This window comes from Euleptes europaea, chromosome 11, assembly GCF_029931775.1.
Source record: "Euleptes europaea isolate rEulEur1 chromosome 11, rEulEur1.hap1, whole genome shotgun sequence".
NCBI lineage: Eukaryota > Metazoa > Chordata > Lepidosauria > Squamata > Sphaerodactylidae > Euleptes > Euleptes europaea.
Window position 1 is genome coordinate 51865084 of NC_079322.1, and position 18624 is coordinate 51883707.

Consider the following 18624-nt stretch of genomic DNA (forward strand, 5'->3'; position numbering starts at 1 on the left):
GCCAGCTGGGGAAATGGGAGGGCCTCCCACCCCCCCAGCTGGCTGGCAGCACCCGAGCCGGCTCCCGGGGCTGCCCGGCTCTGCGCCCCACTGCCACTACGCTGGGTGGCTGGGAGTCCCGGGAGCCGGTTTGAATGCAGCCAGCCAGCTGGGGTGGGTGGGAAACCCCTCCCAGCTGCCCAGCGCAGCGGCAGAGGGGCGCAGAGCTGGGCAGCCCTGGGAGCCAGCTTGAACGCAGCCAGCCAGCTGGGCGGCTGGGAGGCCCCTCCCATCTCCCCAGCTGGCGGGGCGCAGAGCCGGGCAGCCCCGGGAGCCGGCTCGGGTGCTGCCAGCCAGTTGGGGGGGCGGGAGGCCCTCCCACCTCCCCAGCTGGCTGGCGCCATTTAAGCCGGCTCCCGGGGCTGCCCGACTCCGCGCCCGGCTGCCGCTGCGCTGGGCGGCTGGGAGGGGTTTCCCACCCACCCCAGCTGGCTGGCTGCATTCAAGCCGGCTCCCGGGACTCCCAGCCACCCAGCGTAGTGGCAGTGGGGCGCAGAGCCGGGCAGCCCCGGGAGCCGGCTCGGGTGCTGCCAGCCAGCTGGGGGGGGGTGGGAGGCCCCTCCCACCTCCCCAGCTGGCTGGCGCCGTTCAAGCCGGCTCCCGGGGCTGCCCGACTCCGCGCCCCACTGCCGCTGCACTGGGCGGCTGGGAGGTGCCTCCCACCCCCCAGCTGGCTGGCAGCAGCCGAGCCGGCTCCCGGGGCTGCCCTGCTTGGTGCCCCGCTGCCGCTGCACTGGGCGGCTTGGAGCTGGCTGGCGGCATTCAAGCCGGTTCCCTGGGCGTCCCGGCTCTGTGCCCCTCTACCGCTGCGCTGGGGGGCTGGGAGGGGCCTCCCACCCACCCCCAGCTGGCTGGCGGCATTCCAGCCGGCCCCGGCGTCCCGGCTCGGCGCCCCGCTACCGCTGCGCTGGGGGGCTGGGAGGGGCCTCCCACCCCCCCAGCTGGCTGGTGGCATCCCAGCCGGCCCGGCGACCCGGCTCGGCACCCCGCTACCGCTGCATTCGCTCCATAAGACGCACTGACATTTCCACTCACTTTTGAGGAGGAAAAAAGTGCGTCTTATGGAGCGAAAAATACGGTACATAAGGATAAGAAATAAAGACATAAGAAAGGGACTCCAGTAGGAGGGAGAGGTTGTTATTTAAGTCTGCAAATGTTCATGTTTCCTTTTTGTACAACATCTGTTTAAATCATTGAATATTTTTGTCAAACTGCAGAGGCAAGGTGAATGATTTATAAAAGGGAGAGATAATCTTACTTCCAGGACCCCTCATGAAAGGCTAAACCCACGATTTAGCCAAGACTAATGTAGCAAAAGGGAAATGTTTTAATACTGGCAACAGATTCACCCGCTCGTGCTCTCAGGGTAAAGAGAAATAGAGACGAGTGCCCAGAGTTGAAAAGTAAACATTACAATTACCAGATAGTCTGCCTTTAAAGCATATTTGTGATTACAACCTTGGTCCACTGCCATTGGGAATGCACATCAATTTTTATAAGCATTTAAAACTAAAAATTCAGAAGAGAAGAAACCGATCCATGGGTAAATTGCTTTGCATGTGTGGATCTGCTTCCTTAGGACAATTGGCACAAACAGGTCAGCAGTAAATGACTTCACTGCTAAGATGAGCTGCAAAACTAGGGTTGTCAACCTCCAGATGGGGTCTGAAGTTCTCCTGAAATTACTACTTCTCTTCATACTTCAAAGATCAGCTCCCCTGGAGGAAATGGCATCTTTGGAGGGTGGACTCTATGGCATTACAGCCCTGCTGAGTTCCTTTGCCAGGCTGTGCTCCCAAATCTCCAGGAATTTCCCAAATCCTGAATTGGCAACTCTATGCAAAACTCTTGTATGGGCATAAGAACATAAGAAAAGCCATGCTGGATCAAACCAAGGCCCATCAAGTCCAGCAGTCTGTTCACACAGTGGCTAACCAGGTGCCTCTAGGAAGTCCACAAACAAGATGACTGCAGCAGCACCATCCTGCCTTTGTTCCACAGCACCTAATATAATATCCATGCTCCTCTGATCCTGGAGAGAATAGGTATGCATCATGACTAGTATCTAGTCTAGCATCTAGTACTAGTATCTAGTATCTAGTTTTTACTAGTAGCCAGGAATTTCCCTATCCTCCATGAACAGGTCCACTCCCCTCTTAAAGCCTTCCAAGTTGTATCCTGCTAGGGTTACAAACTTCAAGATAGGGCCTAGGTTGCTCCCAGAATTACAGCTGATCTTCAAATATAGTTCCCCTGGAGGAAATGGCAGCTTCAGAGGGTGGACTCCTTGGTATCACCTCCTCACTGAGCTACCTACCCTCCCCAAACTCAACTGCCCCAGACACCAGTCCCAAATCTCTAGGACCAGGCCAAGCAACCCCATGTCCTGCTCATTGCAATGTAGAAAGCAGCACATTATAGGTAATACAACTTCTAAGCTCTCTCCTCTTGTATTGGCCTCATACCTGAAAGACTTAAGACCTCATGACTTAAAACTTTGATTCTAGTATTTGAATCTGCTTGAGCTTAACTTCTGCTGGCTTTGAAATCCAATGGACTGGGGATCTACAGTTTATTTTGTTCACTTAAAATATTCATTTAAAGCATGTTTATGCTGTCTCTATAGGGAACCTGCTCAAGGCAGCGTACCAAAATAAACATAATAAAAACATTGCACAGCATCACAGTTGTTAATCCTCACTCTAGTTTTTAATTTCTTTTAAAAAACACAATTTAGTTAGCTCATAACAATATTTCAGTGAAAAAGATAAATCCAGCATAAACACATGATAGAAGCAGTTCAAATAGTATCGTATCCTACAGCCAGTGTGGGATCGTGATTAAAGCACTGACTGTGATCTGGAATCAAATCCCCACTCAGCCATGGAAACGTGCTGGGTGTCCTTGGGCCAGTCACACACTCTTGAGCTGGAGAGGGGCTGTGGCTCAGTGGTAGAGCATCTGCTTGGCCTGCAGAAGGTCCCAGGTTCAATCCCTGGCATCTCCAGTTAAAGGGACTAGGCAAGGAGGTGATGTGAAAGACCTCTACCTGAGACCTGGGAGAGCTGCTGCCGGTCTGAGTAGACAATACTGACTTTGATGGACCAAGGGTCTGATTCAGTATAAGGCAGCTCATGTGTTCATGTGTTTAATTTACCTCATGAGTCCCCATGGGGGAGAAAGGCAGGTTATAAGTTAAGTAAATACATATGTAAATAAGATAATAAACAGTGTCTCAGACTAAGCTGCCTGCTTACAGGTTTGAGGGAGTTACAGCCCATTCCTTAGGGGGGGAACCTCTTAGGAGGCGGCCTGACCCCGCCACCGGTGTAAGTGCGTGTAATCACTAGATTACACACATTTACGCCGGCGAGTGGCCCAAGCGCCGCAGAGCTGCACCTCTCCCCTCCGCCTGCACGGTCTCTCTGTGGCACCAGCAATGGCGTAGAGAGGCCGTGCTGGTGCAGGGGGCATTCCTACCCCCTTTCAGCCACTTGTGCCTGCGGCCAGAACGGTGTTGCTGCGCCTGCTATTTTGCAGGTGCAGCCTCGCTGTTTTCAATGGGGCGAAAAGCCCCAGTTAAACAAAACAAACAAAAAAAGCCGCAAAATGCCTTTTTTTTTTTTTTTAACGGCGTAGAGGAAACAGCTTAGGAAGAGGTGCGGCTGCGCATCTTCCCCGCCGTTGCCCTACGCCGTCAGCTCAGGAATGGGCTGTTAGAGTTTCAAAAGAGTGGGTTTCCAGGCTTCCATTCTAGATCTTTTTAGCATGCATGCACAAAAAGCTGGAGCACAGACAGTGAAGCAAACCCTCCCATTTTCAGCTGGCCTAAATTATTTATTTACGCTATTTCTAGTCCTCCTTTCTCATGGAGGCTCAAGGTGGATTACATAATGTAAGTACAATCAATACGATGAGGAGACTTCCGATGAAGTAATAGGACTAGGACTGCAGAAAAAGTAAGGCATAAATATTAAACAGTGAGCAGTGAGAGCAAGATTTTTTTTTAAAAAAGTACAGCAACTGATAATACATATTAGTCATATAGTCTACAGTCCTGTTCTCTCAATCGAACCGCCTTCCTGCATCCTACTGTTGTTATAATGCAACCCTATTCCTTTATAAAAATGCCCTCCTGAACAGTTCTGTATTGCAGAGTTTATGGAAAACCAAAAGCGTGTGAGCCTTCCTGACCTTTTGGTCGGGAGGGTTTGGCACTCCAGTTATGCTGCTGCCTGAACTGTCGATGCAGCCCTCAATTGGTGGACCAACATCACATCCGCTATGGCTGCTACGTGGCCCACAGAAATGCTGCTTCTTCTACACCTTTGCTCAGTTTGTAGTGACTGTTCTGGGTCCTCCTGTGTATGCACAGTATAACAAGAAAACAGGGTGGCTAGGCTTACAGCAGGTGCACCGGAGAGATGAGGGCCAATGAGGTGTCAAATCCCAGGGATAGTACTTACCCACTCTGCAGTTTAAATGCGTCACTGTACTCTAAACAATAGCAATTCTGTAGTAAACAATAGTATTTGAAGTACTATATTACAAGAACAGAAACAAAAAAATTCAGTTACCACCATAGGTTGCCAGTGTCACAACATCTCAGGGTTGTAACCCCTGCTGAGTGACACACTTATGTACGCTGCCATGTGGAGTTCCGCTCTGGCACTATCTCTCCCCTCCGCTTCAAATATGGAAACTGACAATTTAGCTAGCACATTCATTTTTGAGGAGGAAATACCTAAAGATGACAATAAAACAAGCTATATTACAAGAACAGAAACAAAAAAATCAGTTATCACCATAGGCTTCCAATGTCACAAAGTCTCAGAGTTGTAACCCCTGCCGAGTGACACACTTATGTACGCTGCCATATGGAGTTCCGCTCTGGCACTATCTCTCCCCTCCCCTCCAAATATGGAAACTTGACAATTCAGCTAGCGCATTCATTTTTGAGGAGGAAATACCTAAAGATGGCAATAAAGCAACCTATATTACAAGAACAGAAACAAAGAATTCCGTTACCACAAGTGGTTGCCAATGTCACAAAGTCTCAGAGTTGTAATCCCTGCCGAGTGACACACTTATGTACAGTGTCATGTGGATTTCTGCTCTGGCACTGTCTCTCCCCTCCCCAGTGTGGAAACTTGACAACTCAGCTAGCACAGTCATTTTTGACGAGGAAATACCTAAAGGTGACAGTAAAACAAGTTGGTGATCTCGCCATTCCCCACATGCATACCGACTCACAGTGGGATGTTTTATTTTCTGTTTTCTTCCAAGCAGCTGCTCAACAGGGGGAAAATCTCCGTTCACAGATGTGCCCACAGTATGAGGCTGTGGCTTCAGTGTGAAATCTACACAGAGTTACTGCTCATCAGCTTCCCTCCATCCATAAAGGTCTAGCCTGGAGTTCCCACACAGGTCCTACTGAAATGAATGGATATTGAAGCCTTATGGGTCGATATCATAGGGAAGCACAAGAGCTATTTTTGTGGGTAATCAAAGCCAGCAGCTCTTGGCAGTGTCTTATTTAATCTAGTATTTTGCCTGCTCCAAAGGAACCTACCATGAAGGGAATGGCTTATACTTTTCGCTAGCGTAAACACACACACTCAAATAAAAAACCAAATTATATTTCCATAGCAACATTGGGCATATGTGCAGATAAAAAGGTATTTGAAGTACGAACAATGGGTGACTCTCTCGCGTGTTTGATTCTGTCCTCCTGCTTTTCCTCACAGACTTTTAACAGGTTTTCCTCTTTGCACAGAGAATGGCTCCAAGTCTCTCTTCTACGGTCAATGATACTGACCCTACATTAGAACCTATAGCAACTGAAAATGCAGCAATCCGCCAGAAGATAGTCGATTCCCAGTTCAAATGCTATGAGAGGATGAACAGAGAGCCGCCTTATGAGAAAAAAGGTAAAAGGAGAACAAAAGACTTTGAAATGACTTCGGGATGAATCAGGGTTACAGGAAGAAATGATGATTAATGTAAGGGCGGAAATCACAAGGGAAGTTCTGCATCGAAGTTACGTAATGGTTTCTTTCCCTTACAGCAGTTTTGTGATCAACAACAACAAAAATATAAATCTTAAATCCTAGCTGAATAGAGCAGTGGACTTTAAATTGTAGAACCAGGTTGGTTTCTCCCTCCTACACATAAAGACAGCTGGGTGACCTTGGGCTAGTCACAGTTCTCTCAGAACTCTCTCAGCCTCATCTACCTCACAAGGTGTCTGTTGTGGGGAGAGGAAGGGAAGGAAGTAAGCCGGTTTGATTCTCTTTAAAAGGCAGAGAAAACCAGCATATAAAAACCCACTCTTCTGCTTCTTCTGTTTAGGATTGCACAGTTGGTGAGACAAACATTTGTCTTCAAGACTAGATTGTGGATTTCTCTGCTAATACATGATCCTGAAGCTTTTCCCAAGCCTTTGGTTAAATTGTGACCTCTCTCTTTGCCTATCACATTAGAAGGATTAAAAAAAAAATCTCTGTTTGCACAATATAGTTATTTTAGTGTTCGCTACTGGATTAAAGTAGGATGCGTTTGTAGGCTGACACAGTTTTTGTCCACTGATTCATTGCTTTCAATGGTTTTTAAGTACTGCTCTGATGTATTTTTATGCTACTGGTTTTGTGTGGTTTTCAGTTGGTGTGGAAACAGCCGTTGTTTTAACAGCCTATTACAGGAGATAGGTATTTTAAATAGTCAAAACTTGTGGAAGGGGAGTCGGTAAAAAAAAAATAGGGTTGCTGGTGCTGGAATATAGCAATGTCTTGTGTACAAAGAAGACAAAGGAAGATTCTGTAGCGGGTAGTAAGCTCTAGCTAGACAGGAGGAGTACCTTCTTTCTAAAGGGGCTACTCCATGTCTGTCTGAAGAATGCTACTCTTAGGCCTTTTTTTCTATAAGTCTAGAACAGCAATCCCCAGCATGGTACCCATGGGCACTGTGACGCCTGCTGAAACCTTTTCTGGTACCTGTCCAGTGTTTTTAGGAAGCGGGTGGGGCCGGGTAGGGCTTTTGCCCAGCAAGGCTTCTGATTGACTATTGGAGATTTGATTGGCTGTGCAGATTTTTTAAATGTTGCTTTGGCAGCAGCTGCCACCACAGCGCAAGGACCTGCACTATGTTACTGAAGTTAAGCAATGGCAATCATTTCACGGCAGCCACTTTGTTGCTATAACCACCATGCCATGTCAGAATTCAAAATGTGCCCACAGGCTCAAAAAGGTTGGGGACCCCTGATCTAGAGTTCTCTCTCAGCTAGAAAGGCAGCTAGGTTTATCCTCTTCTCTTCTCTTTCCTGTCCAGTTTGTTAGTTCCTAAATAAAGCTTTGTTATTCCTAATCAGTTCAGTGTCATGCCTGCTGCTTAGGCACTCTGCCAACAGTTTTCCTCCTTCCCCACCCCACGCTGCCCAATGGTTGACAGGCACTGTCAGTAGACTTACCAGATCCCGTAGCTCCATCGGTGGGAGCTTTTCAGGAGCGTTGCTGCAGTGCATGACACACACGCACGCCTGGCGCAAAGCACGCGCACATCCCATGTGACACGCCTACATCACTTCCGGGGTTACCTGGAAGCGACATGGATGCTTTAGCAATCTCTGCTGAAATTCTATGGTTTTTTAGAGTTTCTGCAGAGGTTGCTAGAGCATCTGTGTTGCTTCTGGTAAACCCGAAAGTGACGTAGGTGCGTTGCGCTGGTGCGCGTGCACGCATTGCCGCCGGCCCGCAGGTAGTCGGTGGATAGGGTTGCCAACTGCCAGGTAGTAGCAGGAGATTTCCTGCTAATTCAGCTGATCTCCAGCCGATAGAGATCAGATCACCTGGAGAAAAATGGCTGCTTTGGCAATTGAACTCTATGGCATTGAAGTCCCTCCCCTCCCCAAACCCTGCCCTCTTCAGGCTCTGCCCCCCAAATCTCCCACCGGTTGCAAAGAGGGACCTGGCAACCCTATCGGCAGGCAGCCCGGTGGATTGGCATGATTTTACCCACCACCACCGGGCACTTGGCAACCCTAACTGTCAGAGAAATAGAGACAGGTGTGTAAAGGGATGCTAGACTGCCAGTTCTCATGATCTGTGGCTCGCCAAACAATGTAAGTTGGGGAACTATTGAAGGAGGACACGCAGCATGCAACGCAACAAAGTATTAAATGTCAGTTGCTCCTGTGTCTCCAGTTATTCAGAGCAGTTTGAACATCAGCACAACAAATGTGTTGGTTTTTTGCAATTTAATCTTGAATATATCAAAAGCAGATCATCCAACCTTTCTGTGAGATTAACTGTTCCCAAATCTTTGGAATTTATTTTCGTACTTTGTATTTAGAATGAGGGTGGTATTCTCACATGGCCGAGTGCTGGGAGGAAGTATACTCCCCTCTGTTTCAAACTACATGTGATTATTTTTCAGAAGCTCCTGTATAAAAGGTTGTTATGAGGGATAAAGGAGGAATTGCACACAAGAGCTCTTAAAAAACATTTTGTCAATCTACTGTCAAACCTATCCCAGAGCAGAGCTTTCAGTCCTTCTATAAAACTTGCACTTCCATCACCTCACTGAAATCTCTGTCAAATCCTGAAACGGCCCCCTTGTCACAAGAGAGCGCTAATTTGAAAGCCAACAGGAGTCTTGTGGAAATTTAAAGATGAACCATTTTTTCCCCCAGCATAAATTCTCAAGGACTGCAGGCCACTTCATCAGGTGCTTTAGTCCATGAAAGCTTATGCTGGGACAAAAACGTGATCGTCTTTGAGGTGTTGTAAAGCTCCTGTAGAGAGCCAGCATGGTGTAGTGGTTAAGGTGTCAGAATAGGATCTGGAAAATCCAGGTTCGAATTCCCTCTCTGCCATGGAAACTTGCTGGGTGACCTTGGGCCAGTCACACACTCTCACCCTCGACCCTGGCAAGCATTTGGATGGGAGACCTCCAGGAATACCAGGGGCATGATGTGGAGGCAGGCAATGGCAAACCACCTCCCAACCTCTTTTACCTTGAAAACCCTTCGGGGTCACCATAAGTCCGCTGTGACTTGATGGCAAAACAAAACTGTAGACTACCTAGTTTGTACATAAATCCAGCTGTGCCTCTCCAGGCCCATTCTCTTTGCCCCCCTGCTGCAGAGGAGAGGTGGGTGAGGACCAGAGACGGGGCTTTTCAGTGGTGACATCTTGCCTTTGGAATGCGCTCTCATTTAAGGCTCACCCAACACCCACCTTACTGTCCTTCTCCCTGAGGTGAAGGGCATCTTGCAGATAGATGGGTGTTTCCGTTCCTGGTGCATAGATAGGCAGGAAGTACAAAAAGATCGACCTCACTTCCTGTCCCCTGGCCGAATACGGCCCTTCGTCTCCACTTTCTTTCCTGCCTTGCTCAGATAGGCAGCTCATCAGGTTGCTCTGATAGCAACCAACGCCATCGAATTTTTTTCCTTTTTTCAGGTTCTCAGGCCACTCGTTCTTTTTATTCTTCTGGCATCCCAGGCTACCCCTAAGCCTTGAGGATGACTTCGCAGCCCGGCACCAGTGCGGATGGGTTCCTCCGGCCGGGGGAACATGTGGCCGGTCTCCTGCCGAGCACCAGGCAGGGGACCTTGGGCGCATGAGCTCCCGCAGACGCGGTCAAGCAGGGCAGCAGTAAGGCGGCCGGCAGGGCGTCCGCAGAGGCGGCACAGCCCACAAACAAGGACTCCAGCGGACTCCCCGAGGCGGCGGTGGAGTCCAGCAACGGCATGCCGTATGACCAGCTCCCCGTGGAAGCGACAGCTGCCGGAACCTCCAAACCAGCCGGCAAGCGGGCGCCAAGGCGAAGCAGCCTGGGACCACCTCCTCAGCCGACAATACTGGCACCGGCAGCAGGCACAAAAGGAAGCGCGCTGACAAGGAGGAGATGGAAAAGAAGCCCCGCCAGCGTGGCCCGAAGGCGCCCAAGGCCCGCTTGGCCCGAGAAGCCAACGAGGACCCGGGAAGGGAGCAACGGCTTCTCCTGAGGAATCCCTTTTGGCCTGCGCTTCCAGCAGGAGTCCACACCAGGCCCCACAGGACGCAGCTCCCTCTACACATCGCCAACAGATCCTTCGACTGCCGGGTGAGCTACAAGGGCCCTATTTGTCAGAGGGGGGGGCAGAGGCCTAATGGCCCTTATGAGGCAGGTTCTCTGGGAGGAGTTCCCTTTTTTGCAGGCAGCCTCCCTCACCTCTCCACGCGGGGGAGGTTATGAGGCCTCGCATCATGAGTCCTCCCCAGAATCCGAGAGCCCCGGGAACGAGAGCCATGCCCATCGCCCGGTGGAAATCCCGCCCCCCTGGCCCACGAAGGCCGTGAGGAATGCCTGGCCCCCTCGGAGCCCTAGTCACAGGGAGGAATCCCCAGACCCCTCCATAGACTCAGACCCAGAGGGAAGGGAGGAGGGGGAACTCTCCAATGAGGAAGAGATCCAAACCCCTACTGAGCATCACTCCAGGCTCTTTGCCGGAGAGGACTTCCAGCACCTCCTCTCCAAGGCCATCATGGCTCTGGACCTTACTGACAATGAGCCAGCTGAAGAGGGCAGGACCCACACTCGCCCCAGGGGGCCCCAAGACCTCTTTCCCAGGTCCCAACCATCCACCAGGTCCGTCCCATTCCCCGAATTCTTCGAAGTGGATGCACCAGTGGGAGCTCTGCACGCCTCGGGGCTCCTATCCGAGGATGGCATGGGCTCCCTGAAGGATCCCCTAGACAGGCGGGTTGACCAAACCTCCAAGAAGGCACACGAGACTCTCACCATGGCCATTCAAGCCTCGGCCACTGCATCCCTCATCGCCAGAGCAGCCATAGTCTGGGCTAGGAAACTGGCAACCTTCATCCCTCCTGATAACAAGCAAGCCACGGAGGGCATGAACAGGGTGCAGAGGGCAATCACCTTCTTGGCAGACGCTACCTTAGACTCCCTGACCCTCAGCACCAGGGCGGCGGCGGCCAGGGTGTTCACCAAGGTCCTGGTCACCCTGGTGGCCCTGCTTCGGACGGAGGGAATACATGTCTACCCCTATCTAGACGACCTGCTCATCGCCGCCCCATCGAAGCATCGGGCCATACAGCACACCCGGAGAGTCGTGCAGACTTTACAAAATCACGGCTTCCTCATCAACTTCAACAAGAGTCACATGTCCCCAACTCGGCGCCTACAGCACCTGGGAGTAGTCATAGATACCACCTGCAGCACCCTCTTCCTTCCGGAGGACAAGGCCACAAAAATCTCTTCCCTGGCCCGAGGGGCGTTCAACTCGAAAACAACTGGTCTGTCCTCGCTGGCTCAGCTACAGGGTCACATGATCGCGTGCATAGACTCCGTCACATGGTCTCGCTTCCACGAGTTTGAGTGGTAAAGGAAGTTTGAGTGGTAAAGGAAGGCCCCATTGTGATGCAGCACTTCTGGGTGTAAACCCGAAGTGTTGCGATCGCATCGGCGTAGCCACACAATCTCACTCACCACCCGAAAAACCTCCTGCCGGAGCAGAGGAGGGGCCTGGTAAGCCTAATTGCTAGTGATATGTGGCACAGATGGGCACTGCTGTAATGTGCTAACAGTGCACACATAGTTAAAAAGGCGCTGAATTGAACAAGGATGCACAGGGGAATCCTTGCTCACCCGCTTCATTTTTCAGTCAGGCCTGAAAGGATTTCACTGGGGAAAAGGAGACAGAAAAAATGAGCGTGATTATTTCACTGCGGCAGCCAATAATTTGGGGTTACAACTAAGTGAATTTCAAATGTGTGTGCAAAATAACATTGCACAGAAACAAAATTAGTTTACTGTTTGTCATAAAGCAAGAATAATGGGATGGTACTGTTTATTTCCCCGGGGGGGGGGGGAATGTTGTGTTGGAAAACACTTTTCCCCATTTCACTGAATGACAAAACATGTTAGAATTAAAAACAAAAACCTATATGTCCCAAACTGCTGACTTTCAGAAATGCAGTCTGGTTCTCCTGCTTATCTGTTTCATTGTTTGCATGAAGTGATTTTTTTTCCAGCTCATACAAATGCAGCCAAGTCCTGGGAGAAAACAGTATCGTCAGAAAGAAAAATGATTTTGCTGGGGGAGGGTGTAATTGGATACCAGATAGAAATGCTGCCATAATTTGTTAATAATTGGACCAAGTATCTTAGCTCATCCATCTTTATAAGGAAGGGAAAATATATACATCCCACTTGGATCACAAGTGAAACAAAATGGACTTAGATTGTTTGCCAGTTTCCATTTTTAGCCAAGCCATCTTCTCGCTTGTCAACAGCCAGCACTAAGTTTCCATCGTCATTGTCATCTTTTAAAATCTTCCTGGGTCTGTAAATCTGATTACTATGCTTCTTTAAAAAATGCTTGCCATCCTTTTTGGGCAGAGTAAGAGCTTTGAAAACTCACTTCAGGATTTCTTCTGCGCTTTCTTCTCCTCCGTATAAGTATGCAGTACAACAGCCCAGCCCCCTCCCTAACCCCAACCCACAAGCAAACACATTGGAATTTAAGGAAAGAAGGAATAAACAAAGGATGTGACAGTGAAAGACATTCATTTGGTTTTCTATTTCTTTTTATCTTATTTTTTATCTATTTTTTAGAAAACAAAGCACCTAGGCCCAGCTACACAAAAAAATTAGGTCCTACTGCACTTTTCTTCCGCCTCATAGCACAAAATGTGCCCTTCTATATGAAAGAACAAACTGCACCTCACTTCAAGCCTAGCTATCAAAACCAATGAGTGTTTCCTGCCAGATGACTATATAAAGGATGGTGAATTCCTTAGGCTATGATCTCAAGCACGCTTAGGAGTACTCATAACCTTTGTAGTGCTGGGCCTGCTGTATAGCAGCTGTTTCCAGTAACAGAAAGGTAATTCTAAACCCTTGGAGCATCCCAGAAGGATTCATGTTGCAGATCCCAGAAACTAGGGCATAAAGTACTATTAATTGCATTTAGAAATATAACTCAAGGATCCAGTCATATTCTCAAATTCTTTTTTTTTTTAATGTGATAGAGTCGCCACAAGATGACTTTTAGTCATCATTTTTTTTCAGGATGTGAAATGGTTCCCCCCCTCCCCCGAATGTCTCACATGTTGTTATAGGCCCTCGTAACAAATGAGTTCGACACCCCTGTCTTGTTCGATACACTTACAAAAATATTCACCGTATGAAAATCATTAGTAAAAGCTATTATAACAACCAGTGTAAAGAAATAGAAGAGAACAACATCAATAAAAGAAGAACAAGAGATCCATACCACAAAATCCAAGAAATCAAGGGCGAATTTAAAGCCTGGGTAGGCATGCTGAAAGATCAGCATGGAAACACATTAACTTAATAGGACAAAATAAAGAAAAGATGGGAACAGTACACTGAAGAACTATACCAAAGAGATGAAAAGATGACAGATTCCTTCCAAGAAGTATCTTTTGAAAAAGAACCTGCAATTTTAGAAAATGAATACTGCACTCAAAGCAATTGGGAGGAAAAATCACTAGGAGTAGACGTAACATCAATAACGCTATTTCAAGCCACAAAAATGCGATCCATCAAAATCTGAACAAGAATATGCCAAGAAATATGGAAAACAAAACAATGGCCCACAGACTGGAAATACTCAATCTACATTCTAATTCCAAAAAAGGAGATGTCAAACACTGCAGCAACTATCGGACCAATGCATTAATTTCTCACATAAGTAAAGTGATGCTCAAAATCTTACAACTGACTGTTACCATATATGGAACAAGAAATTCTAGATGTTCACAGAAAATGGATGGATTCAGAAAAGGAAGAGAAACTAGAGATCATATTGCAAATTTACATTAGTTACTGCAGCATACAAGAGAACTGCAGAAGAAAATCACCTTGTGTTTCATAGATTACAGAAAAGCTTTCAACTGCAGGGATCATGAAAACCTATGGTTGGTTTTAAAGGAAATGGGTGTCCCTCAACATCTGATTGTTTTGATGTGCAACCTACGCTCTAGACAAGAGGCTACTGTTAGGACAGAATATGGCGAAACAGAATGGTTTCCAGTTGGCAAGTGTGTCAGAAAAGGATGCATTTTATCTCCCCATCTCTTCAATCTGTATGCAGAACATATCATAAGGAAAGATGGATTAGCTTTAGGCAAAGGTGCAGTGAAAATCAGTGGAAGGAACATTAACTATTTGAAATATGCAGATGACATCACATTACTGACAGAAAATAGTGAAGACTTGAAGCGACTACTGATGAAGATTAAAGCAGAAAATGCCAAAGCAGGATGACAACTGATCATCAAGAAGACAAAAGTAATGACTGTGAAAGAATTACATACGTTTAAGGTTGACGATGAAGTGATTGAAATTGTTAAACTTTTCTATTCTTTGGCTTGATCATCAACCAAAAGGGAAGCTGCAATCTAGAAATCAGACGGAAATTGAGACTGGGAAGAATAGCCATAAAGGAGCTTAAAAAAGATACTTAAGTGTAAGGATATGTCACTGGCAACCAAAAATCAAGATAATTCATACTACAGTATTCCCCATTACTATGTATGGGTGTGACAGTTGGACAATGAGGAAAGGTGCCAGAAGGAAAATTGATTCATTTGAAATGTGGTGTTGGAGGAGAGTACCGCACAAATCAGTGGGTTCTAGATCAAATCAAGTCTGAACTCTCCCTTGAAACTACAGTGACCAAACCGAGAGTGGATTCTTGGCAGTGATGGGACCAGCCTTCCATGAACCACAACCGATACTTTTCAGTCTCAGTGCACAAGGGCAGGATTATGACCTTTGTGAGAATTTAGTCAAACCTTTAACCACATCCAGTTTTTAGGTTTTGGCTGTTATTTGATGTAATTTCCAATTTTAAAAGTAGTAAAAGTGTTAACAGCCTTGACCTAGTTAGCCCAGGCTAGCCTGATGTCATCAGATCTCGAAAGGTTAAGCAGGGTCAATCCTGGCAAGTATTCGGATGGGAGACCTCCAAGGAATACTGAGATCATGAAGCAGAGGCGGGCAATGGCAAACCACCTCTGAATGTCTCTTGCCTTGAAAACCCCACCAGGAGTTGCTATAAGTCAGATGTGACTTAATGGCAAAAAAGAAAAGTGTTAGTAATTTCTGTGAATGCAATATTTCATTAGGTAAGCTAAGCAGAGAATCATTTTTAATATAGAAGAACAAGAGAACAAGGTAAGTCCCCCCTCCCCATGAAAAACAATTCAGTCTTGTTCTTTCTGAATTTTCTAGGTTTGTTCTGTAACCGTACGTGGGATGGATGGCTCTGTTGGGATGACACGCCTGCTGGAGAAGAAGCTGAGCAAAATTGCCCTGATTATTTTCCAGACTTTGATCCAACTGGTAGAGTACACCTCTTTTTTTGTGTGTGTGTACAATCAGCAAGTGTATTTAGAGTTTAGAAATGAAGGCAAAAGTTAATCACGTATTTCAAAATGGAAGTTTTGCTATAACTTTTCAAGGGGCTTAAATCAATCTTGTTTATTTATAGCATATCTGAATTGCCTCTCCACCAGCTAGACACACCCAAGAGGCATGCTTCTCTTAATAGCCTGTTGTCGCTTGACGTTATCCACGTGCTCCCTGAAGCCAAAGTAATGAAAATGGCAGTGTTTGTTTTTAATTTCTGTCTTCTTTTATAATCGTTCCATTTCCAGATGTAGCAGCTGCTAAAGCTGGTTCCATCCTATAAAACGAATCGTGTTATTCCCAGGGTCTTCCTCTTGTATTTCATGCTTTGAGACAGCTTTAAAAAGTTCCTGGAAGAACAGTAGCAAAAAAACTAAGTAACATTTTATTAAGGCACAGAGGCCTCATGCCCGTTATTGCTTCATGCATTATGCATTGAAGTGCACGTAGCCAAACAGACTGACAGATTGCAACCTTCAGAAAGATCACTGAAAGTTGAGTGTGTGTTGTGTGTAAAAAACAACAACAGTAAACAAAGTGGTCAGCCTGATCTACCCTTGTGTAGTTCAGCAGCACAAAAGTATGAGCATGTTGTTTTAGTACGGCTTCTGAACGGTGGAAACTGCAGCATCTCTGGAATCTTGTGAGTGTTATCAGTACATGTGCACAGATGAAAAATTGTGTACCAGAACCAGAACCAGAAACATCAGCTTGACAGGTAGGGGGCAGGTAGGAGGAAAATAACCCAGTGCAAAGGAAGGCATTTGTACCTTTGATGGTTGCACAGAGCAGAGAATTTTGGCAGCAGGTCAAGCGGAAACTGAATCCACTGAAGTTACCATTTCTACACGACTATGAAAGGAACATCATTGCATCTGATTACTGAGTGGGGAAATGGTATGGCAGGCTTCCTCGTGTTGCTGAGGACTACTTCAAACATTGCACATTTATTTTCCAGATATACTTATCATGAAGGAAACTGCAGTTCCATGTGTGATTTGTTTGTTTATTCACTTGGAGGTAAAGGTAGTCTCCTGTGCAAGCATTGGGTCATTACTGACCCATGGGGTTGACGTCACATCACGACGTTTACTAGGCAGACTATGTTTATGGGGTGATTTGGCATTGCCTTCCCCAGTCACCTACACTTTACCTCCCAGCAAGCTGGGTACTCATTTTACCGACCTCGGAAGGATGGAAGGCTGAGTCAACCTTGGGCCAGCTACCTGAAACCAACTTCCGTCGGGATCGAACTCAGGTCGTGAGCAGAGTTTTGACTTCAGTACTGCAGCTTACCACTCTGTGCCACGGGGCTCTTTATTCACTTCTGTCCCCCCTTTATTCTCAAATGGGAACACAGCAAAAAATAAAGGAGAAAATACCCCCAAAAAAACCCCAGGATGGGGAAATGCTTCTAATTGCGGTGGAGATCTCGCCCCTTCCCCACCTGCAGATCTTCCTGCTGGCTCTAGACTATGACCCTCAAGCTAAATACCTGCAACAGAGAGAGACTTAGCCTGGATATTACAAGCTGGCAGCCATCTTCCCACAATTCCCCTTCTTGTTCATTTGTTTTGCTACAATTACATGCTGTGGGGGACCCACCATGAAGCAGAGCATCACACTCCATATTCTTGTGACATGAACAATAATCAGAACTTTACACATATGAAATCAATGTATTCATTCCATTCGACATAGACAAGTGGTGAATACAGTTTTCCATGCCAAAACGCTGTCTTTAAAAACCCACAGTATACGCAACAGTTGTGTGTGTGTGTGGTGTGTAAAAAAAAAAAAATTCTGACTGGACATGTAGGGTTGTCAACCTCCAGGTGGTGGCAGGAGATCTCCTGCTATTACAACTGATCTCCAGCTGATAGAGATCAGTTCACCTGGAGAAAATGGCCGCTTTGGCCATTGGATTCTATGGCAGTGAAGTCCCTCCCTCCCCAAACCCCACCCTCTTCAGGCTCCGCCCCAAAAACTCCCGCCGGTGGCAAAGAGAGACCTGGCAGCCCTATGGACACTTGACAGGAAAAGGTGTACAACTATGCTGGAAACTGGTTGGTAGGATAAATAGTGCTGTCCATCCATGCTTTCTTTCCATCCATCCCTATTGAAAGCCTCAGTGATCATTTTCAGTAACTGGAAAATGTAGTCCAGTGCTTCCGTCTGTCATCTTTTCTTTGTCTCGCGTGATGCAGAAATGGAGAAGAAGGCTGGAATGTAGAGATGTTTTAAAGATGTGGCTGCATCAAAGCCATGAATATGAAGTGTACCTCTACCACAGCCAGCTGCAAAAATACTCACAGTTACAGTAGGAGGCCATTAATAGAATGTTCTGTGTCACTGCCCTTAGGGATATGGAACAACATTTAGGCTAAGGGAAAACTTCACTTCATGGAGTTAGATGGCTCAGTTGGGAAATGAACTGCAAGGAGTCCAAACACACCCAGAATTACACATATTAATTAGAAATAACAAACCAACTTTTAGCATCAAATCATTGTTTTTATAACATTTTATTGTTCCAGTGACCAAAAATTAATAAATCGCACTAGTTTGGGTGCCTCAGATTAATTACAGGTCCTAATTCATGAGAGAAGGGCATAGCAGATACTGGCAGCCTCAGACCCTCAATACCCCTAAAAATGGAATTACTGAAATTGCTGTCTCTTCCTAGACGTTAAGGAAGACCCTTCTCCTATAGGGTCTTCTCCAAAGACCTGTTCACTCCCATTTTGGATAGCCAGTTGGAAACCAAATCCAACCTTAAAATTCATTATAAGAAAAGGGTGTCCCATTATTCTTACAGGGTGATATCATTTGGCATTATCAACAAATATCTACACCAGTGGTTCCCAAACTTTTTGGGCCACTGCCCCCTTGGTTCCACAAACTCAACCCTGGCGGCCCCTAAACTATCCAACAACACAGTTGAAGGGGCCCACCTTTAGCACCCCCTGCTGCCCCCTTGCCTCTTAGTGCCCCCCTAGGTAATCCCACTGCCCCCCAGGGGGTGGTACTGCCCACTTGAGGAACCACTGATCTACACTATATCTTGCATATAGCTGCTTCTGTTAAAAGCTTTGTACCAGACAAGCTTTTAGCAAAATCATATCATTCGTGTTTTTTCTTTTT

General features: G+C 46.9%; 1 protein-coding gene across 1 annotated transcript in view; it reads left to right on the plus strand.

Annotated features, from left to right (window-relative positions):
• CALCR (calcitonin receptor) overlaps positions 1-18624 on the plus strand; it is a 95577-nt gene that overhangs the window by 4335 nt on the left and 72618 nt on the right. Inside the window, exons 2-3 of the mRNA XM_056857620.1 lie at positions 5816-5969; positions 15304-15414. Of these exons, the coding sequence (XP_056713598.1) occupies positions 5816-5969; positions 15304-15414 (265 nt within the window). The remainder of the gene's footprint in view (positions 1-5815; positions 5970-15303; positions 15415-18624) is intronic.